The following is a 19,792-nucleotide window of genomic DNA, read 5'->3' on the forward strand; positions in this document are numbered from 1 at the left end:
TCTGATCAACACCTTTATTCTCTGATCTCAAACAAAAAACTGAGGTAAAAACATCATTTCAACAGAATCAGCTGCACTTTAAATACAAAGCACAGTGTAGTCAGTCCTGTCCCCTGATTGGTCGCTCGCAGTCCGTGGCGGCCTGGGGGTCCGCTGGGCGTGGCGGCTCCTGCTCCCCGCTGTGAGGACCCTGCCTGGCGGACAGTCGGCCCAGAGATCGCGGCGAGGAGTCGCTCCTCGTCCGGCGGCAGCAGGCGGCGAGGTCGGCCCGGAAGGACGGCGTGTAGAAGCCGTAGATGACGGGGTCGCAGCAGGTGTTCAGGTTCCCGAAGACAAAGAGGGCGTGGTGCACGTACTCAGGTGTGACGCGCAGCATGCCGGGCTGGAACCAGTACCAGATCCCCAGCAGGTAGTACGGCGTCCAGCACACCACGAAGGACAGCACGATGACCACCGTCATCTTCAGGGTCTTCATCCGAGCCTTCGGGATGATGTCGGTGCCGCTGCGGCGCAGGTGGGACTCACCTGCTGAGAGAGGGGGGGTTACAGTTAGTCTGACTCTGTAAACAGGTCCAGCTGGATGTGTCACAGGTGCAGCTGGATGTGTCACAGGTGCAGCTGGATGTGTCACAGGTGCAGCTGGATGTGTCACAGGTGGATGTGTCACAGGTGCAGCTGGATGTGTCTCAGGTGCAGCTGGATGTGTCACAGCTGGATGTGTCTCAGGTGCAGCTGGATGTGTCACAGCTGGATGTGTCACAGCTGGATGTGTCTCAGGTGCAGCTGGATGTGTCACAGGTGCAGCTGGATGTGTCTCAGGTGCAGCTGGATGTGTCTCAGGTGCAGCTGGATGTGTCACAGGTTCAGCTGGATGTGTCTCAGGTGCAGCTGGATGTGTCACAGGTTCAGCTGGATGTGTCACAGCTGGATGTGTCTCAGGTGCAGCTGGATGTGTCTCAGGTGCAGCTGGATGTGTCACAGCTGGATGTGTCACAGGTTCAGCTGGATGTGTCACAGCTGGATGTGTCACAGCTGGATGTGTCTCAGGTTCAGCTGGATGTGTCACAGCTGGATGTGTCACAGCTGGATGTGTCACAGGTTCAGCTGGATGTGTCTCAGGTGCAGCTGGATGTGTCTCAGGTGCAGCTGGATGTGTCACAGCTGGATGTGTCTCAGGTGCAGCTGGATGTGTCACAGCTGGATGTGTCTCAGGTGCAGCTGGATGTGTCACAGGTTCAGCTGGATGTGTCACAGCTGGATGTGTCACAGCTGGATGTGTCACAGGTGCAGCTGGATGTGTCACAGCTGGATGTGTCACAGGTGCAGCTGGATGTGTCACAGGTGCAGCTGGATGTGTCTCAGGTGCACCTGGATGTGTCACAGGTTCAGCTGGATGTGTCACAGCTGGATGTGTCACAGCTGGATGTGTCTCAGGTGCAGCTGGATGTGTCACAGGTTCAGCTGGATGTGTCACAGCTGGATGTGTCACAGCTGGATGTGTCTCAGGTGCAGCTGGATGTGTCACAGCTGGATGTGTCACAGGTGCAGCTGGATGTGTCACAGGTGCAGCTGGATGTGTCACAGCTGGATGTGTCACAGCTGGATGTGTCTCAGGTGCAGCTGGATGTGTCACAGGTTCAGCTGGATGTGTCACAGCTGGATGTGTCACAGCTGGATGTGTCTCAGGTGCAGCTGGATGTGTCACAGGTGCAGCTGGATGTGTCACAGGTGCAGCTGGATGTGTCTCAGGTGCAGCTGGATGTGTCACAGGTGCAGCTGGATGTGTCACAGCTGGATGTGTCACAGGTTCAGCTGGATGTGTCACAGCTGGATGTGTCACAGCTGGATGTGTCTCAGGTGCAGCTGGATGTGTCACAGGTGCAGCTGGATGTGTCTCAGGTGCAGCTGGATGTGTCACAGGTTCAGCTGGATGTGTCACAGCTGGATGTGTCTCAGGTGCAGCTGGATGTGTCACAGGTGCAGCTGGATGTGTCACAGGTGGAGCTGGATGTGTCTCAGGTGCAGCTGGATGTGTCTCAGGTGCAGCTGGATGTGTCACAGCTGGATGTGTCACAGGTTCAGCTGGATGTGTCACAGCTGGATGTGTCACAGCTGGATGTGTCACAGCTGGATGTGTCACAGCTGGATGTGTCTCAGGTGCAGCTGGATGTGTCACAGCTGGATGTGTCTCAGGTGCAGCTGGATGTGTCTCAGGTGCAGCTGGATGTGTCACAGCTGGATGTGTCTCAGGTGCACCTGGATGTGTCACAGCTGGATGTGTCTCAGGTGCACCTGGATGTGTCACAGCTGGATGTGTCACAAGTGCACCTGGATGTGTCACAGGTGCAGCTGGATGTGTCACAGCTGGATGTGTCTCAGGTGCAGCTGGATGTGTCACAGGTGCAGCTGGATGTGTCTCAGGTGCAGCTGGATGTGTCTCAGGTGCAGCTGGATGTGTCACAGCTGGATGTGTCACAGGTTCAGCTGGATGTGTCACAGCTGGATGTGTCACAGCTGGATGTGTCACAGCTGGATGTGTCACAGCTGGATGTGTCTCAGGTGCAGCTGGATGTGTCACAGCTGGATGTGTCTCAGGTGCAGCTGGATGTGTCACAGGTGCAGCTGGATGTGTCTCAGGTGCAGCTGGATGTGTCACAGCTGGATGTGTCTCAGGTGCACCTGGATGTGTCACAGCTGGATGTGTCTCAGGTGCACCTGGATGTGTCACAGCTGGATGTGTCACAAGTGCACCTGGATGTGTCACAGGTGCAGCTGGATGTGTCACAGCTGGATGTGTCTCAGGTGCAGCTGGATGTGTCTCAGGTGCAGCTGGATGTGTCACAGGTGCAGCTGGATGTGTCACAGCTGGATGTGTCACAGGTGCAGCTGGATGTGTCACAGCTGGATGTGTCTCAGGTGCAGCTGGATGTGTCACAGGTGCAGCTGGATGTGTCTCAGGTGCACCTGGATGTGTCACAGCTGGATGTGTCACAGCTGGATGTGTCACAGCTGGATGTGTCTCAGGTGCACCTGGATGTGTCACAGCTGGATGTGTCTCAGGTGCAGCTGGATGTGTCACAGGTGCAGCTGGATGTGTCTCAGGTGCACCTGGATGTGTCACAGCTGGATGTGTCACAGGTGCAGCTGGATGTGTCTCAGGTGCACCTGGATGTGTCACAGCTGGATGTGTCACAGGTGCAGCTGGATGTGTCTCAGGTGCAGCTGGATGTGTCACAGCTGGATGTGTCTCAGGTGCAGCTGGATGTGTCACAGCTGGATGTGTCACAGGTGCAGCTGGATGTGTCTCAGGTGCACCTGGATGTGTCACAGCTGGATGTGTCTCAGGTGCAGCTGGATGTGTCTCAGGTGCAGCTGGATGTGTCTCAGGTGCAGCTGGATGTGTCTCAGGTGCACCTGGATGTGTCACAGCTGGATGTGTCACAAGTGCACCTGGATGTGTCACAGGTGCAGCTGGATGTGTCACAGCTGGATGTGTCACAGGTGCAGCTGGATGTGTCTCAGGTGCACCTGGATGTGTCACAGCTGGATGTGTCACAGGTGCAGCTTGGTGTGTCACAGCTGGATGTGTCACAGGTGCACCTGGATGTGTCACAGCTGGATGTGTCACAGCTGGATGTGTCACAGCTGGATGTGTCACAGGTGCAGCTTGGTGTGTCACAGCTGGATGTGTCACAGCTGGATGTGTCACAGGTGCAGCTTGGTGTGTCACAGCTGGATGTGTCACAGGTGCAGCTGGATGTGTCACAGCTGGATGTGTCACAGGTGCAGCTGGATGTGTCACAGCTGGATGTGTCACAGCTGGATGTGTCACAGCTGGATGTGTCTCAGGTGCAGCTGGATGTGTCACAGGTGCAGCTGGATGTGTCACAGGTGCAGCTGGATGTGTCACAGGTGCAGCTGGATGTGTCACAGCTGGATGTGTCTCAGGTGCAGCTGGATGTGTCACAGGTGGATGTGTCACAGCTGGATGTGTCTCAGGTGCAGCTGGATGTGTCACAGGTGCAGCTGGATGTGTCACAGCTGGATGTGTCTCAGGTGCAGCTGGATGTGTCACAGGTGGATGTGTCACAGCTGGATGTGTCTCAGGTGCAGCTGGATGTGTCACAGCTGGATGTGTCACAGCTGGATGTGTCTCAGGTGCAGCTGGATGTGTCACAGCTGGATGTGTCTCAGGTGCAGCTGGATGTGTCACAGCTGGATGTGTCTCAGGTGCAGCTGGATGTGTCTCAGGTGCAGCTGAATGGTCTCAGGTACCTTTGTCCCGCAGGTGCTGCAGGTGGATGTGCAGCAGGATGCGGCTGTAGCAGCAGCTCATCACCAGCAGCGGGACCACGTACAGCGTGATGAAGTGAAACATGTTGTAAACCGTCTCCTGCCAGCGGCGGCTGAAGCTGCCGTGAGACGCGCACTGGGTGAAGTCCGCCGAATCCACGCTGATGGTCCTGAAGATGAAGAGCTGCAGGGACAGAGAGACAGAGGGACAGAGAGACGGTCAGAGGCAAAGAGTCAAAGATACAGAGAGACAGAGAGTCAAAGAGTCAAAGATACAGAGAGACAGAGAGTCAAAGAGTCAAAGATACAGAGAGACAAATACTCAGAGAGGCAAATAGTCAGAGAGACAGTCTTGTTTCAGTCTAACAACAGCAATAGTCTCTTCTAAACCATCAACTTGTGTTTTAGACCCAATCCCAACCAGACTGTTCAAGGAGGTTTTCCCATTAATTGACACTTCCATATTGGATTTGATCAATCTGTCTTTGTTGACAGGATATGTACCTCAGACCTTTAAGGTTGCTGTAATTAAACCTTTACTTAAAAAACCTACTCTTGACTCAGAAGTGTTGGCTCATTATAGACCTATATCCAATCTCCCTTTTATGTCTAAAGTTCTTGAAAAAATAGTTGCAGCTCAGCTTTGTGATCATTTACACAGAAATAATCTGTTTGAAGAGTTTCAGTCAGGATTCAGAGTGCATCATAGCACAGAAACTGCACTGCTGAAAGTTACCAATGATCTCCTCTTAGCCTCTTGTCAGGTTTGGGGGGGGTAGGACTCAGAGATGTAGAAAGCAAACAGGGTTTATTTCACAAAAACAAAAGTTCAAACAAAAAGCGCGGCTGAGCCGGATATAAAAAACCTAAACTGTGGAATAAATACAAAACAAGACAAAAGACTTGACATAACATGGAAAAAACACTTAACTGGGACGTGGGGTCGTGGCATGAGGGATGTTGACGGGTAGGATCTGGCAAAAACAATGAGGAAACCTGGAAACTAAATACTGACTGAGTGAGTGCAGCTGAGGGGAAAAACAGGGGAAGTGAATGAAGGTGATGGCAAAGCAACAGAAACTGTGGTGAAAACATGGCTAAACTAAATACCAGACCTGGACTTAAAACTAAGACATGCTTAACACATTAGACACCAAACTAAAAACATGGGGAGGAATCATGGGCGTGACAGAGCCCCCTCCTTAAGGGATGGATCCCAGACAACCCAAAACGTGGGTGGGAGGGAGGGGCTCGAAGCAGGAGGCTGTCTGGCGGGCGGCTAGACTTCCTGCGACGTGGCAGCAGGAGGCGGTCTGGGGGGCGGCCAGACTTCCTGCGACGTGGCAGCAGGAGGCGGTATGGGGGCGGCCAGACTTCCTGCGACGTGGCAGCAGGAGGCGGTCTGGGGGGCGGCCAGACTTCCTGCGACGTGGCAGCAGGAGGCGGTATGGGGGCGGCCAGACTTCCTGCGACGTGGCAGCAGGAGGCGGTCTGGGGGGCGGCCAGACTTCCTGCGACGTGGCAGCAGGAGGCGGTATGGGGGCGGCCAGACTTCCTGCGACGTGGCAGCAGGAGGCGGTCTGGGGGGCGGCCAGACTTCCTGCGACGTGGCAGCAGGAGGCGGTCTGGGGGGCGGCCAGACTTCCTGCGACGTGGCAGCAGGAGGCGGTATGGGGGCGGCCAGACTTCCTGCGACGTGGCAGCAGGAGGCGGTCTGGGGGGCGGCCAGACTTCCTGCGACGTGGCAGCAGGAGGCGGTATGGGGGCGGCCAGACTTCCTGCGACGTGGCAGCAGGAGGCGGTCTGGGGGGCGGCCAGACTTCCTGCGACGTGGCAGCAGGAGGCGGTCTGGGGGCGGCCAGACTTCCTGCGACGTGGCAGCAGGAGGCGGTATGGGGGCGGCCAGACTTCCTGCGACGTGGCAGCACGAGGCGGTCTGGCGGGCGGCCTGACTTCCTGCGACGTGGCAGCAGGAGGAGCCGGAGACCGTACGGCGGGCAGCCGGACATCCGGCGAGGGGGGAGCCCCCCCCATCAGGGATGGCTGCCAGACATTTGGAGGGGCTCCAAACTGTGGGTCCCCGGGCCAGGGCCCCATGGGCTCTGTGGGGGCCAGCTCAGGCTCGACGGTCTCTGGACTCTGTGGCCGGGAGATTGGACTGAAGACAAGTTTCGGTGCAATCTGTTGTTTTTTTTAGCTAGGAAATAGTTTTTGAATTGGCTCTATATGAATGAATTGGATTACTTTATAAATAATTATGATTACAATTAATTGAATTACAATTAGCTTGAATTGGACTTTATTATCTCAGTGCCTTGAGATGACATTTGTTGTATTTGGTGCTTTATAAATAAAAATGAATTTAAATGAATTGAATTATCCTTGCTGCTGAGCAGCTGCTGCCTTCTTAGCATTGTTAGCATTCCTAATAGAAACCAAGGGGAGTAGTTAGCCTGAGCTAACAGCAGGAGGCTGCGGGCTTTTAATCCTCAGAACATTCCTGCAGGGATTTACCACCAGTCAGGATTTACTACCAGAACTCTGAGCTGAGAGCAAACGCAGTGAGGCTGCAGCATAGGACATATGGGACCCTCAGGGGGTCTCTGACAGGAAACATGGCTCCGCTCCCCATCATGACCTTGAGCTGATTATCACTTCATTCACATGAATGTGAAGCTGAGAGCCCCAGAAGCCGCCGACATCTTCTCCAGGATGAGAACAGCAGATTTCTGCTGTCAGATATGGATATGGCTGGTCCTGATTTAAGTCGTCAGCTCATGTGTTCAAACTGGGGCGAGTTAACTCGTTATTATCGCGTTAACTCGCTAATTATTTAACGCAGTTAAAATATTTTATCGCGCATTAACGCAGGTTTTATTTATTTATTTTTTAAAAAAATAAATAAATTGGGGGGCTTTTGTGCCTTTGATGGAAAGTTCAGAGAGACAGGAAGCAGGGGGCAGGGAGAGAGGGAACAACACGCAGCACAGGTCTGATGTGGGACTCGAACCGGGGCCAGCTGCAGCGAGGACTATAGCCTCTATACATGGGGCGCCTGCTCAGCCCACTACGCCACCGACCACCCCTGTATCTGTAAGGACTAATCTTCTGATTCTTTGCAAAAGGTGCTCAAAAACTCTTTTTTTGGGAGTCGCTCATTGACTCCGTAGCGCCCCCTACGATGCTTAAAAATGGTTCCTGCATTGGGCTTAGTTTCGTGTGGGACGACGAAATTCGGTACACTCATTCATCATGCCCAGACGCACAAAAAAGTCTCATGCAGCTATGGTCCAACGTCCAGAAGAAGACAGCCAATTTCGATGGAAAGTGCATTTTCGTGCCATACCTGTGGTTAGTCAGAGTACACCTGTGGGATCTCTACCTGTGGTTAGTCAGAGTACACCTGTGGGATCTCTACCTGTGGTTACTCAGAGTACACCTGTGGGATCTCTACCTGTGGTTACTCAGAGTACACCTGTGGGATCTCTACCTGTGGTTACTCAGAGTACACCTGTGGGATCTCTACCTGTGGTTACCCAGAGTACACCTGTGGGATCTCTACCTGTGGTTACTCAGAGTACACCTGTGGGATCTCTACCTGTGGTTACTCAGAGTACACCTGTGGGATCTCTACCTGTGGTTTCTCAGAGTACACCTGTGGGATCTCTACCTGTGGTTACTCAGAGTACACCTGTGGGATCTCTACCTGTGGTTACTCAGAGTACACCTGTGGGATCTCTACCTGTGGTTACCCAGAGTACATCTGTGGGATCTCTACCTGTGGTTACCCAGAGTACACCTGTGGTTACTCAGAGTACACCTGTGGGATGGTACCTGTGGTTACTCAGAGTACACCTGTGGTTACTCAGAGTACACCTGTGGGATCTCTACCTGTGGTTACTCAGAGTACACCTGTGGGATCTCTACCTGTGGTTACCCAGAGTACACCTGTGGGATCTCTACCTGTGGTTACCCAGAGTACACCTGTGGGATGGTACCTGTGGTTACTCAGTGTACACCTGTGGGATCTCTACCTGTGGTTACTCAGAGTACACCTGTGGGATCTCTACCTGTGGTTACTCAGAGTACACCTGTGGGATCTCTACCTGTGGTTACCCAGAGTACACCTGTGGGATCTCTACCTGTGGTTACTCAGAGTACACCTGTGGGATCTCTACCTGTGGTTACTCAGAGTACACCTGTGGGATCTCTACCTGTGGTTACTCAGAGTACACCTGTGGGATCTCTACCTGTGGTTACTCAGAGTACACCTGTGGGATGGTACCTGTGGTTACTCAGAGTACACCTGTGGGATCTCTACCTGTGGTTACCCAGAGTACACCTGTGGGATCTCTACCTGTGGTTACTCAGAGTACACCTGTGGGATCTCTACCTGCGGTTACTCAGAGTACACCTGTGGGATCTCTACCTGCGGTTACTCAGAGTACACCTGTGGGATCTCTACCTGCGGTTACTCAGAGTACACCTGTGGGATCTCTACCTGCGGTTACCCAGAGTACACCTGTGGGATCTCTACCTGTGGTTACTCAGAGTACACCTGTGGGATCTCTACCTGTGGTTACTCAGAGTACACCTGTGGGATCTCTACCTGTGGTTACTCAGAGTACACCTGTGGGATCTCTACCTGTGGTTACCCAGAGTACACCTGTGGGATCTCTACCTGTGGTTACCCAGAGTACACCTGTGGGATCTCTACCTGTGGTTACTCAGAGTACACCTGTGGGATCTCTACCTGTGGTTACTCAGAGTACACCTGTGGGATCTCTACCTGTGGTTACTCAGAGTACACCTGTGGGATGGTACCTGTGGTTACTCAGAGTACACCTGTGGGATCTCTACCTGTGGTTACTCAGAGTACACCTGTGGGATCTCTACCTGTGGTTACTCAGAGTACACCTGTGGGATCTCTACCTGTGGTTACTCAGAGTACACCTGTGGGATCTCTACCTGTGGTTACTCAGAGTACACCTGTGGGATCTCTACCTGTGGTTACTCAGAGTACACCTGTGGGATCTCTACCTGTGGTTTCTCAGAGTACACCTGTGGGATCTCTACCTGTGGTTATTCAGAGTACACCTGTGGGATCTCTACCTGTGGTTACTCAGAGTACACCTGTGGGATCTCTACCTGTGGTTACCCAGAGTACATCTGTGGGATCTCTACCTGTGGTTACCCAGAGTACACCTGTGGTTACTCAGAGTACACCTGTGGTTACTCAGAGTACACCTGTGGGATCTCTACCTGTGGTTACTCAGTGTACACCTGTGGGATCTCTACCTGTGGTTACTCAGAGTACACCTGTGGGATCTCTACCTGTGGTTACCCAGAGTACACCTGTGGGATCTCTACCTGTGGTTACCCAGAGTACACCTGTGGGATCTCTACCTGTGGTTACCCAGAGTACACCTGTGGGATGGTACCTGTGGTTACTCAGTGTACACCTGTGGGATCTCTACCTGTGGTTACTCAGAGTACACCTGTGGGATCTCTACCTGTGGTTACTCAGAGTACACCTGTGGGATCTCTACCTGTGGTTACTCAGAGTACACCTGTGGGATCTCTACCTGTGGTTACCCAGAGTACACCTGTGGGATCTCTACCTGTGGTTACTCAGAGTACACCTGTGGGATCTCTACCTGTGGTTACTCAGAGTACACCTGTGGGATCTCTACCTGTGGTTACTCAGAGTACACCTGTGGGATCTCTACCTGTGGTTACTCAGAGTACACCTGTGGGATGGTACCTGTGGTTACTCAGAGTACACCTGTGGGATCTCTACCTGTGGTTACCCAGAGTACACCTGTGGGATCTCTACCTGTGGTTACTCAGAGTACACCTGTGGGATCTCTACCTGTGGTTACCCAGAGTACACCTGTGGGATCTCTACCTGTGGTTACTCAGAGTACACCTGTGGGATCTCTACCTGTGGTTACCCAGAGTACACCTGTGGGATCTCTACCTGTGGTTACTCAGAGTACACCTGTGGGATCTCTACCTGTGGTTACTCAGAGTACACCTGTGGGATCTCTACCTGCGGTTACTCAGAGTACACCTGTGGGATCTCTACCTGCGGTTACTCAGAGTACACCTGTGGGATCTCTACCTGTGGTTACTCAGAGTACACCTGTGGGATCTCTACCTGTGGTTACTCAGAGTACACCTGTGGGATCTCTACCTGTGGTTACCCAGAGTACACCTGTGGGATCTCTACCTGTGGTTACTCAGAGTACACCTGTGGGATCTCTACCTGTGGTTACTCAGAGTACACCTGTGGGATCTCTACCTGTGGTTACTCAGAGTACACCTGTGGGATGGTACCTGTGGTTACTCAGAGTACACCTGTGGGATCTCTACCTGTGGTTTCTCAGAGTACACCTGTGGGATCTCTACCTGTGGTTACCCAGAGTACACCTGTGGGATCTCTACCTGTGGTTACTCAGAGTACACCTGTGGGATCTCTACCTGTGGTTACCCAGAGTACACCTGTGGGATCTCTACCTGTGGTTACTCAGAGTACACCTGTGGGATCTCTACCTGTGGTTACTCAGAGTACACCTGTGGGATCTCTACCTGTGGTTTCTCAGAGTACACCTGTGGGATCTCTACCTGTGGTTACTCAGAGTACACCTGTGGGATCTCTACCTGTGGTTACTCAGAGTACACCTGTGGGATGGTACCTGTGGTTACTCAGAGTACACCTGTGGGATCTCTACCTGTGGTTACCCAGAGTACACCTGTGGGATCTCTACCTGTGGTTACTCAGAGTACACCTGTGGGATCTCTACCTGTGGTTACCCAGAGTACACCTGTGGGATCTCTACCTGTGGTTACCCAGAGTACACCTGTGGGATCTCTACCTGTGGTTACTCAGAGTACACCTGTGGGATCTCTACCTGTGGTTACTCAGAGTACACCTGTGGGATCTCTACCTGTGGTTTCTCAGAGTACACCTGTGGGATCTCTACCTGTGGTTACTCAGAGTACACCTGTGGGATCTCTACCTGTGGTTACCCAGAGTACACCTGTGGTTACTCAGAGTACACCTGTGGGATCTCTACCTGTGGTTACTCAGAGTACACCTTTGGGATCTCTACCTGTGGTTTCTCAGAGTACACCTGTGGGATCTCTACCTGTGGTTACTCAGAGTACACCTGTGGGATCTCTACCTGTGGTTACTCAGAGTACACCTGTGAGATCTCTACCTGTGGTTACCCAGAGTACACCTGTGGGATCTCTACCTGTGGTTACTCAGAGTACACCTGTGGGATCTCTACCTGTGGTTACTCAGAGTACACCTGTGGGATCTCTACCTGTGGTTACCCAGAGTACACCTGTGGGATCTCTACCTGTGGTTACTCAGAGTACACCTGTGGGATCTCTACCTGTGGTTACCCAGAGTACACCTGTGGGATCTCTACCTGTGGTTACTCAGAGTACACCTGTGGGATCTCTACCTGTGGTTACTCAGAGTACACCTGTGGGATCTCTACCTGCGGTTACTCAGAGTACACCTGTGGGATCTCTACCTGTGGTTACTCAGAGTACACCTGTGGGATCTCTACCTGTGGTTACTCAGAGTACACCTGTGGGATCTCTACCTGTGGTTACTCAGAGTACACCTGTGGGATCTCTACCTGTGGTTACCCAGAGTACACCTGTGGAATATCTACCTGTGGTTACTCAGAGTACACCTGTGGGATCTCTACCTGTGGTTACTCAGAGTACACCTGTGGGATCTCTACCTGTGGTTACCCAGAGTACACCTGTGGGATATCTACCTGTGGTTACCCAGAGTACACCTGTGGGATCTCTACCTGTGGTTACTCAGAGTACACCTGTGGGATCTCTACCTGTGGTTACCCAGAGTACACCTGTGGGATCTCTACCTGTGGTTACTCAGAGTACACCTGTGATTTGAGTGTGTTTGACCTTCTGGAGGAGCTGTGGACTTCTTGATTCATCCAGAATTCGTAAGCTACATTTATCTTGTGTACCATTTAGCTTTTTGCTAGATTTTTGCTAAATCTTCGCTAAATCTTTGCTAGATTTTGACTGCTAAAAAGTCAATTTGCTGTAGGCTTGTTTTTCACTGTGTGATAACAGCCCCATTGAAACTAGCTTCAGGCCTGAGTGGCCACTTGTCTTTTAATCTGTGGGAGGGGCCTGCACTCCTGCAGACAATCAGCAATTAGTGAATCAGTACAAAGCAACTCCTGTTGTTGGAAGCGTCAGCTTTCAAGCGTCAAGGCTGAGTTATACTTCTTTTAACTGCCCTTGCGCTTGCGTCTTGCGCGTATGTTAATGGCTCGAGACGTTTATACTTCATTTAGCTTTGTCGGCGGTTGCGTGTGCTGCGTGGCGATTCACCGCCTGGACAGTAGGTGGAGTAGCGGGTTTTTTCAATGACAAGCCTACTACGATGAAAGGAAATTCACCGCCAGGAGCTCTTTGGCAAGTCTCTCTTCCATAGATTCATGCTTCTTCTTCTTCTTCTTGTAAATAGCCGGTATTTTGTCAGATTTTCAACACCTTGGGGGTCTAAACGACTACTTTCTCGCCTGAAAATGTTTCAAATGTTGCTAAAGTTATATATTTACAGAGTTTAGCCTATAGCTTAAGGGAAATCAGCTTTTCAGGCCGGCTGATTTCGGCTCGGGCAGGAGTGAAGTGCACTGTGTTTTCGACCACAGCCAGTGGGTTGCGCTTGCGTCTTGCGTGAAGTTTAGAAAATTGAGGTGACACACGCAACCACGCAAGGGGGGGCTTGCAACCGCGCAAGGGCTTGCGTTGCGGCTTGCGGCTTGCGTTACCGACTATAAACCAGGCTTCAGTCTTCAAACGAAGGCTGTCGTACAAAGGCACTTGACTTTTTCAAGTCCAACTTGCTCAAGGACGATTTTCATCTGGACGGTCCCTGTAAGTGCAAAGTACCATTTTTCAAGAAACCATGTGCTTAATTCCCGTTCTCTCCTCTCGGTCTCGGCGCCCACGCAGATACAGGGTCAGACCCAGAGGCCGGGACCCCACTAACCTCATCCACCCTTCTCTCTCTACTCATGTTGAGCAGGTGGTGGCAGAGGGGCTGTGGAACTGCCAGTCTGCTGTGCAGAAGGCTGAGTTTATCTCAGGTTATGCATCCATGCTCTTCCTTAACTTTCTTGCTCTTACAGAGACCTGGATCACCCCAGAAAACACTGCCACACCCGCAGCTCTGTCTGATGCGTACTCTTTCTCTCACACTCCCAGAGCTGCGAGGCGGGGCGGTGGTACTGGCCTGCTGATTTCCAAGGACTGGAAATACTCTCTTTGTTCCCTCTGCCAGTTCTCTCCCTCCTCCTTTGAATTTCATGCTGTCACTGTCTCTCACCCAGTCAAGCTCACCATCGCTGTAGTTTATCGCCCACCAGGCCCTGCTGGGGACTTCCTGGAGGAGCTGGACACGCTTGTCTCTCACTTCCCTGATGATGGCTCCGGCCTCACCCTTCTCGGTGATTTCAACATACAGACAGAGAAGCTTCACCCTCTTGTTTCTCTTCTCTCCTCCTTCGACCTAGCTCTCTCCCCATCTCCTCCTACCCACAAGGCTGGCAACATACTGGACCTTATCTTCACCAGGCACTGTTCTAGCGCCAACCTCTCCGTCACTCCTCTTCATCTCTCTGACCACTACTTCATGTCCTACACCCTCTCCCTCTCTTCTCCTCCCTCCCGACCTCCCCCCACCCACTTGGTATCTTCTCGTCCCAATCTCCGCTCTCTCTCCCCCACTGACTTCTCCTCTTCTGTTCTCTCTGCTCTGCCTGCCCCTGAATCTTTTTCTCTTCTTTCCCCTGACACTGCTACTGATCTTCTTCTCTCCACCCTGTCCTCCTCTCTGGACAAACTCTGTCCCCTCACCTCCAGGCCTGCACGCTCAGCTCCACCTGCCCCTTGGCTGTCGGACTCAGTGCGTACTGAGAGGCGGAGCGTGAGGGCGGCCGAGCGCAAATGGAGGAAAAGTAAACTTCCTGAAGACCTTCTTGCCTTTCAGTCCTTGCTTTCCACTTTTTCCTCCTCTCTCTCTGCTGCAAAAACTGCCTTCTTCTGTAACAAAATTCAAACTTCTGCTTCCAACCCAAAAAAACTCTTCCAAACTTTCTCATCCCTCCTCCAACCCCCACCCCCTCTCCCCTCCTCCTCCCTCCTCCCTGACGATTTCGCCGACTTCTTTGACAAGAAGGTTAACGATATCCGATCTTCCTTCCCTCACCTCCCAGCTGTCCACACCACCCACACCTGTCGCCCTCCCTCACCTCCCTCCCTACCACCTTCTCCCTCACCTCCCTCTCTGTCCCACTTCTCTCCCCTCTCTGCAAATGAGGTCCTCCACCTTGTAACATCCAGCCGCCCCACCACATGTTCCCTTGACCCAGTCCCTTCCCCTCTCCTTCATTCTGCTGCAGCTGATCTTCTTCCTTACCTGACCCACCTCATTAACACATCTTTGACATCAGGCTCTTTTCCTTCTGCTTTCAGGACTGCCAGAGTCACTCCTCTTCTAAAGAAACCAGCTCTTGACCCTTCAGAGATCAAGAATTACAGACCGGTATCCCTTCTACCCTTTCTGTCCAAAACTCTTGAACGTGCTGTCTTTAAACAACTGTCCTCTTACCTCCACCAGAACAACCTCTTGGATCCCTACCAGTCCGGGTTCAAGCTGGGCCACTCAACTGAGACGGCCCTCCTAGCAGTAACTGAGTCACTCCAAACTGCTCGAGCTAACTCTCTGTCCTCTGTCCTGATTCTCCTGGACCTGTCTGCAGCATTTGACACAGTGAACCACCACATCCTTCTCTCTACCCTGGAGGGAATGGGGGTTTCTGGCTCTGCACTCTCCATGTTCTCATCCTACCTGACAGATCGCTTCTACCAGGTCACACTGAGAGGGTCTGTGTCGAAGCCACGTAGGCTCACCACCGGGGTTCCCCAAGGTTCGGTCCTGGGTCCTCTTCTTTTCTCCCTCTACACATCATCTCTGGGTTCTGTCATCCACTCCCATAACTTTTCCTACCACTGCTATGCAGACGACACCCAGCTGATTCTGTCTTTTCCCCCTTCTGACACCCAAGTGGAAGCACGCATTGCTGCGTGCCTGGCAGACATCTCGGGGTGGATGTCGATGCACCACCTTAAGCTCAACCTGGACAAGACTGAGCTGGTGTTTCTCCCGGGGAAGGGCTGCCCGTTCAGAGACCTGGCCATCACCATGGATGACTCTGTGGTGACATCAACCCGGACCGCGAGGAATCTGGGATTCGCCCCTTCCTCACCGACAAGGCAGCAGGTGGGCATCTCCCGCCTGGACTACTGCAACTGGCTCCTTGCTGGTGCCCCGGCTTCTGCCATCAGACCTCTGGAGCTGGTTCAGAAAGCTGCTGCTCGTCTGGTGTTCAACCTCCCCAAGTTCTCCCACACCACTCCCCTTCTCCGCTCTCTACACTGGCTCCCTGTAGCTGCAGCATCCAGTTTCAGACTCTGGTGCTGGCCTACAGGGCAGTGGAAGGAGCAGCTCCTTCATACCTCCAGGCTGAGGTCCAGTTTCAGACTCTGGTGCTGGCCTACAGGGCAGTGGAAGGAGCAGCTCCCTCATACCTCCAGGCTGAGGTCCAGTTTCAGACTCTGGTGCTAGCCTACAGGGCAGTGGAAGGAGCAGCTCCTTCATACCTCCAGGCTATGGTCAAGCCCTACACCCCCGCCCGACCACTTCGCTCTGCGGCTACCAGGCGCCTGGCTGCCCCGTCACTCAGGGGTCCCTGCGCACGATCGACACGGTCACGGCTTTTCTCTGTTCTGGCGCCCCGATGGTGGAACGATCTCCGACTGATATCAGGACAGCTGAGTCGCTGCCCATCTTTCGCCGCAGGCTGAAACCCACCTCTTCAGGAAACACTACCCTGATCCGCCCTCTGAGGACATCACCTGCTCCGTCCTAGTTCCTTACGCACTTACTGTCTCCTCCACCACTGGCACCCTCTATACTTTCATTACCTCCTACCCGAACCAGGGTTTGCATCCCATTCCTGCTTTTCTACCTCTTTTATGTCTCCCCCTACCCGAACCAGGGTTTGCATCCCCACCCCGCTGTGACGGGTGTGCAGTTGGTGAGAGGCTGGTTGGTTATCGCACTTACTCTAGCACTAGTTTTGCTCTCAGCTGTTTGGTATTAGAAGGAAATGCACTTATGATTTCTTGTGACCTGAAGTTCTTTTGCCTACCGATGTTGAACGCACTTATTGTAAGTCGCTTTGGTTAAAAGCGTCTGCAAAATGACCGTAATGTGATGTAATGTAATGTCAGAGTACACCTGTGGTTACCCAGAGTACACCTGTGGGATGGTACCTGTGGGGATGCCAGCAGCAGGCTCAGGCCCCAGGCCAGCAGCAGCATCAGTCGGTTCCTGCGGTGCGCACTCAAAGCATCCAGCGGATGCATGATGGCGTGCTGGCGGTCGAGGCTGATGACCACGAGGATGAAGGCCGAGGCGTGCATGGCGAACAGTTTCAGGAAGCACAGGAGTTTACAGAGCGCGTCGCCGCCGTACCACTGCACCGTCACATTCCACACGGCGTCCAGAGGCATCACGACGAACGTCATCATCAGATCGGCCGACGCCAGGCTCAACATCAGCGGCCGCAGGTGGGAGGCCAGCCGACGGCCACGCCCACACCACACACTGGCCAATAGGGCGAGGTTACTGCAGGCGGCAAACAGGAAGAGGATGAAGGTCGCGCAGACTCGAAACTGAGCCGCTCGGGTGAAGCTGGGAGGCTCCCAGTTTGAGAGGGGGGGGTAGTGGGAGACGTTGGAAGGAGTTGGCGCCACAGAGCTGGTGGAGGGAGCGAGTGATGACACGTTGCCTGACATCCTGCACGGGTGAAAAAAAAGAGAACAGGTTGTGCTGAGTGAAAAACTGAAAATAGAGAGAAACTGAAAGACTAGATTGGCATAAAGACTGGAAACACATGGAAACTGTTAGCTTAGCCTAGCACAAAGACTGGAAACACATGGAAACTGTTAGCTTAGCTTAGCACAAAGACTGGAAACACATGGAAACTGTTAGCTTAGCCTAGCACAAAGACTGGAAACACATGGAAACTGTTAGCTTAGCTTAGCACAAAGAGTGGAAACACATGGAAACTGTTAGCTCAGCTTAGCACAAAGACTGGAAACACATGGAAACTGTTAGCTCAGCTTAGCACAAAGACTGGAAACACATGGAAACTGTTAGCTCAGCTTAGCACAAAGACTGGAAACACATGGAAACTGTTAGCTCAGCTTAGCACAAAGACTGGAAACACATGGAAACTGTTAGCTTAGCACAAAGACTGGAAACACATGGAAACTGTTAGCTTAGCTTAGCACAAAGATTGGAAACACATGGAAACTGTTAGCTCAGCTTAGCACAAAGACTGGAAACACATGGAAACTGTTAGCTTAGCACAAAGACTGGAAACACATGGAAACTGTTAGCTTAGCTTAGCACTGGGTTTATACTCTGCTAGCATGTCATTCATGTGTTCTGGACCTAAAACATTCTGTGATTTGTAGACGAGCAGCAGAACTTTAAAATCTATTCTGTATCTGACCGGGAGCCGATGTAAAGACTTGAGAACTGGGGTGATGTGATGTGATCTCTTTGTTCTGGTTAAAACTCGGGCTGCAGCGTTCTGAATGAGCTGCAGCTGTTTGAGACTCTTTTGGGGGAGTCCAGTCAGAAGACCGTTACAGTAGTCAAGTCTGCTGGAGATGAAAGCATGAATCATCTTCTCCTGATCTGTTTGGGACATGAAACCCTTCATTCTGGATATGTTCTTAAGTTGATAAAAGGCTGATTTGGTGACTGATTTGATATGATAGTTGAAGGTCAGGTCTGAGTCTATCAGCACGCCGAGGTTCCAGACTTGGTGTTTAGTTTCTAGAGACAGAGACTCAAGATGTTTACTGACAGCAAACCTCTTCTCTTTGTGGCCAAACACAATGAACTCAGTTTCTTCTTGATTTAACTGAAGGAAATTTTGGTTCATCCACTTTTTGACTTGCTCTAAGCAGTCGCACAATGACTCTATAGGACTACAGTCATCTGGATATATCTGTGTGTCATCTGCATAGCTGTGGTAGTTAGGCCCGAGCAGCTAAGCGCTGCGAAGGCCTATTGTATCTGCAGGATTTCACTATTATTCTTTTTCTTGTGATTCTTACTTCTTTTCCGCCCGGAATCGCGAATGGGGAGGCCTGAACGTATTCGAAAACTCCCCAAACTTTGCCCAAAATTGTCCCCCGCGTGAAATCACATGTTTTTAATGTATTCGAAAGTGGGCGTGGCCAAACTGCTCTATAGCGCCACCTAACGTGAGATAGCCCGAACCGTACATCGTAGAGATCTGAAACTCGGTATGTACGTAGATTGCCTCAAATCAAGAACAAAAGTCTCTTGGAGGTATGCTCTAAAACTTACAAGGAGGCGGCCATTTTGGGTCAAAGGGCAAATTTTGGCCATTTTTCATATTTACACACCTCGTAGGAAAATTTTCACGCCCCAGGGATTTTGAGCTACGGACTTCATCTTTGGTCGGTATGCAGTTAAGGGATGGGGGCACAAAAGTTATCAGAAATCTTGAGTTTTTGAGCATGTTTAGGGGGCTTGGCCAAGCGGCGAACTTGGTGTACTCGCCAGTGTAAACGAAACGCTATAACTTTCACCTAAAAAGTTAAATCTGCACCAAACTTGGTATGAGTCATCCATGTTGGATGCATGTCGATCCTATGTGGTCATATGCTGACGTCATATAAGCCCCGCCCCCTCAGAACAGGAAGTCACTTTTTTTACTTGGAAAGCTCCATCTCTGGCCCCCTTCACCTAATCAACATGATCTTGTGTCAGAATACAGAAAACAAGTTGGTCTCACTTGCTTTAAAGCACCAACAGTTTTCAGTTGAAGGCGAGATGCACCTTATACATGCTTCCATTAGGTAACATTATTAGACAGCATGGCATAAATTTCCATTGCTATGCTGATGATACTCAGCTGTACTTATCTATAAAACCAGATGAAACCAATAGGTTGGTCAGACTACAAGCATGTCTTAAAGACATAAAGACCTGGATGACTCAGAACTGTCTGCTGCTAAATTCAGACAAAACTGAAGTCGTTATCTTTGGACCTGAGCGTTTCAGGGAGAAATTGTCTAGCTATATAGTTACTCTAGATGGTATTTCCTTGGCTTCTAGTTCTACAGTGAGGAACCTTGGAGTTATTTTTGACCAGAACTTATCATTTGACTCGCATATAAAACAGGTTTCTAGGACTGCCTTCTTTCATCTTCGTAATATTGTTAAAATCAGGAACATCTTGTCTCAGAGTGATGCAGAAAAACTAGTCCATGCATTTGTTACTTCAAGATTGGACTACTGTAATTCTTTATTATTGGGCTGTCCCAC

At 51.6% G+C, this 19,792-nt stretch overlaps 1 protein-coding gene across 2 annotated transcripts in view; it reads right to left on the reverse strand.

Annotated features, from left to right (window-relative positions):
• Positions 1 to 19,792, reverse strand: part of LOC142380515 (gonadotropin-releasing hormone II receptor-like) — a 30,370-nt gene continuing 10,578 nt past the window's right edge. For both annotated transcript variants that reach the window (XM_075466429.1, XM_075466430.1), the window contains exons 2-4: positions 16,693 to 17,218; positions 4,276 to 4,477; positions 1 to 528 (exon numbers count right to left, since the gene is read on the reverse strand). In XM_075466429.1, coding sequence (XP_075322544.1) covers positions 101 to 528; positions 4,276 to 4,477; positions 16,693 to 17,217 — 1,155 coding nt within the window. In that variant the 5' untranslated portion in view covers position 17,218 and the 3' untranslated portion in view covers positions 1 to 100. The remainder of the gene's footprint in view (positions 529 to 4,275; positions 4,478 to 16,692; positions 17,219 to 19,792) is intronic.

The sequence above is a fragment of the Odontesthes bonariensis genome, chromosome 5 (genome assembly GCF_027942865.1).
Source record: "Odontesthes bonariensis isolate fOdoBon6 chromosome 5, fOdoBon6.hap1, whole genome shotgun sequence".
NCBI lineage: Eukaryota > Metazoa > Chordata > Actinopteri > Atheriniformes > Atherinopsidae > Odontesthes > Odontesthes bonariensis.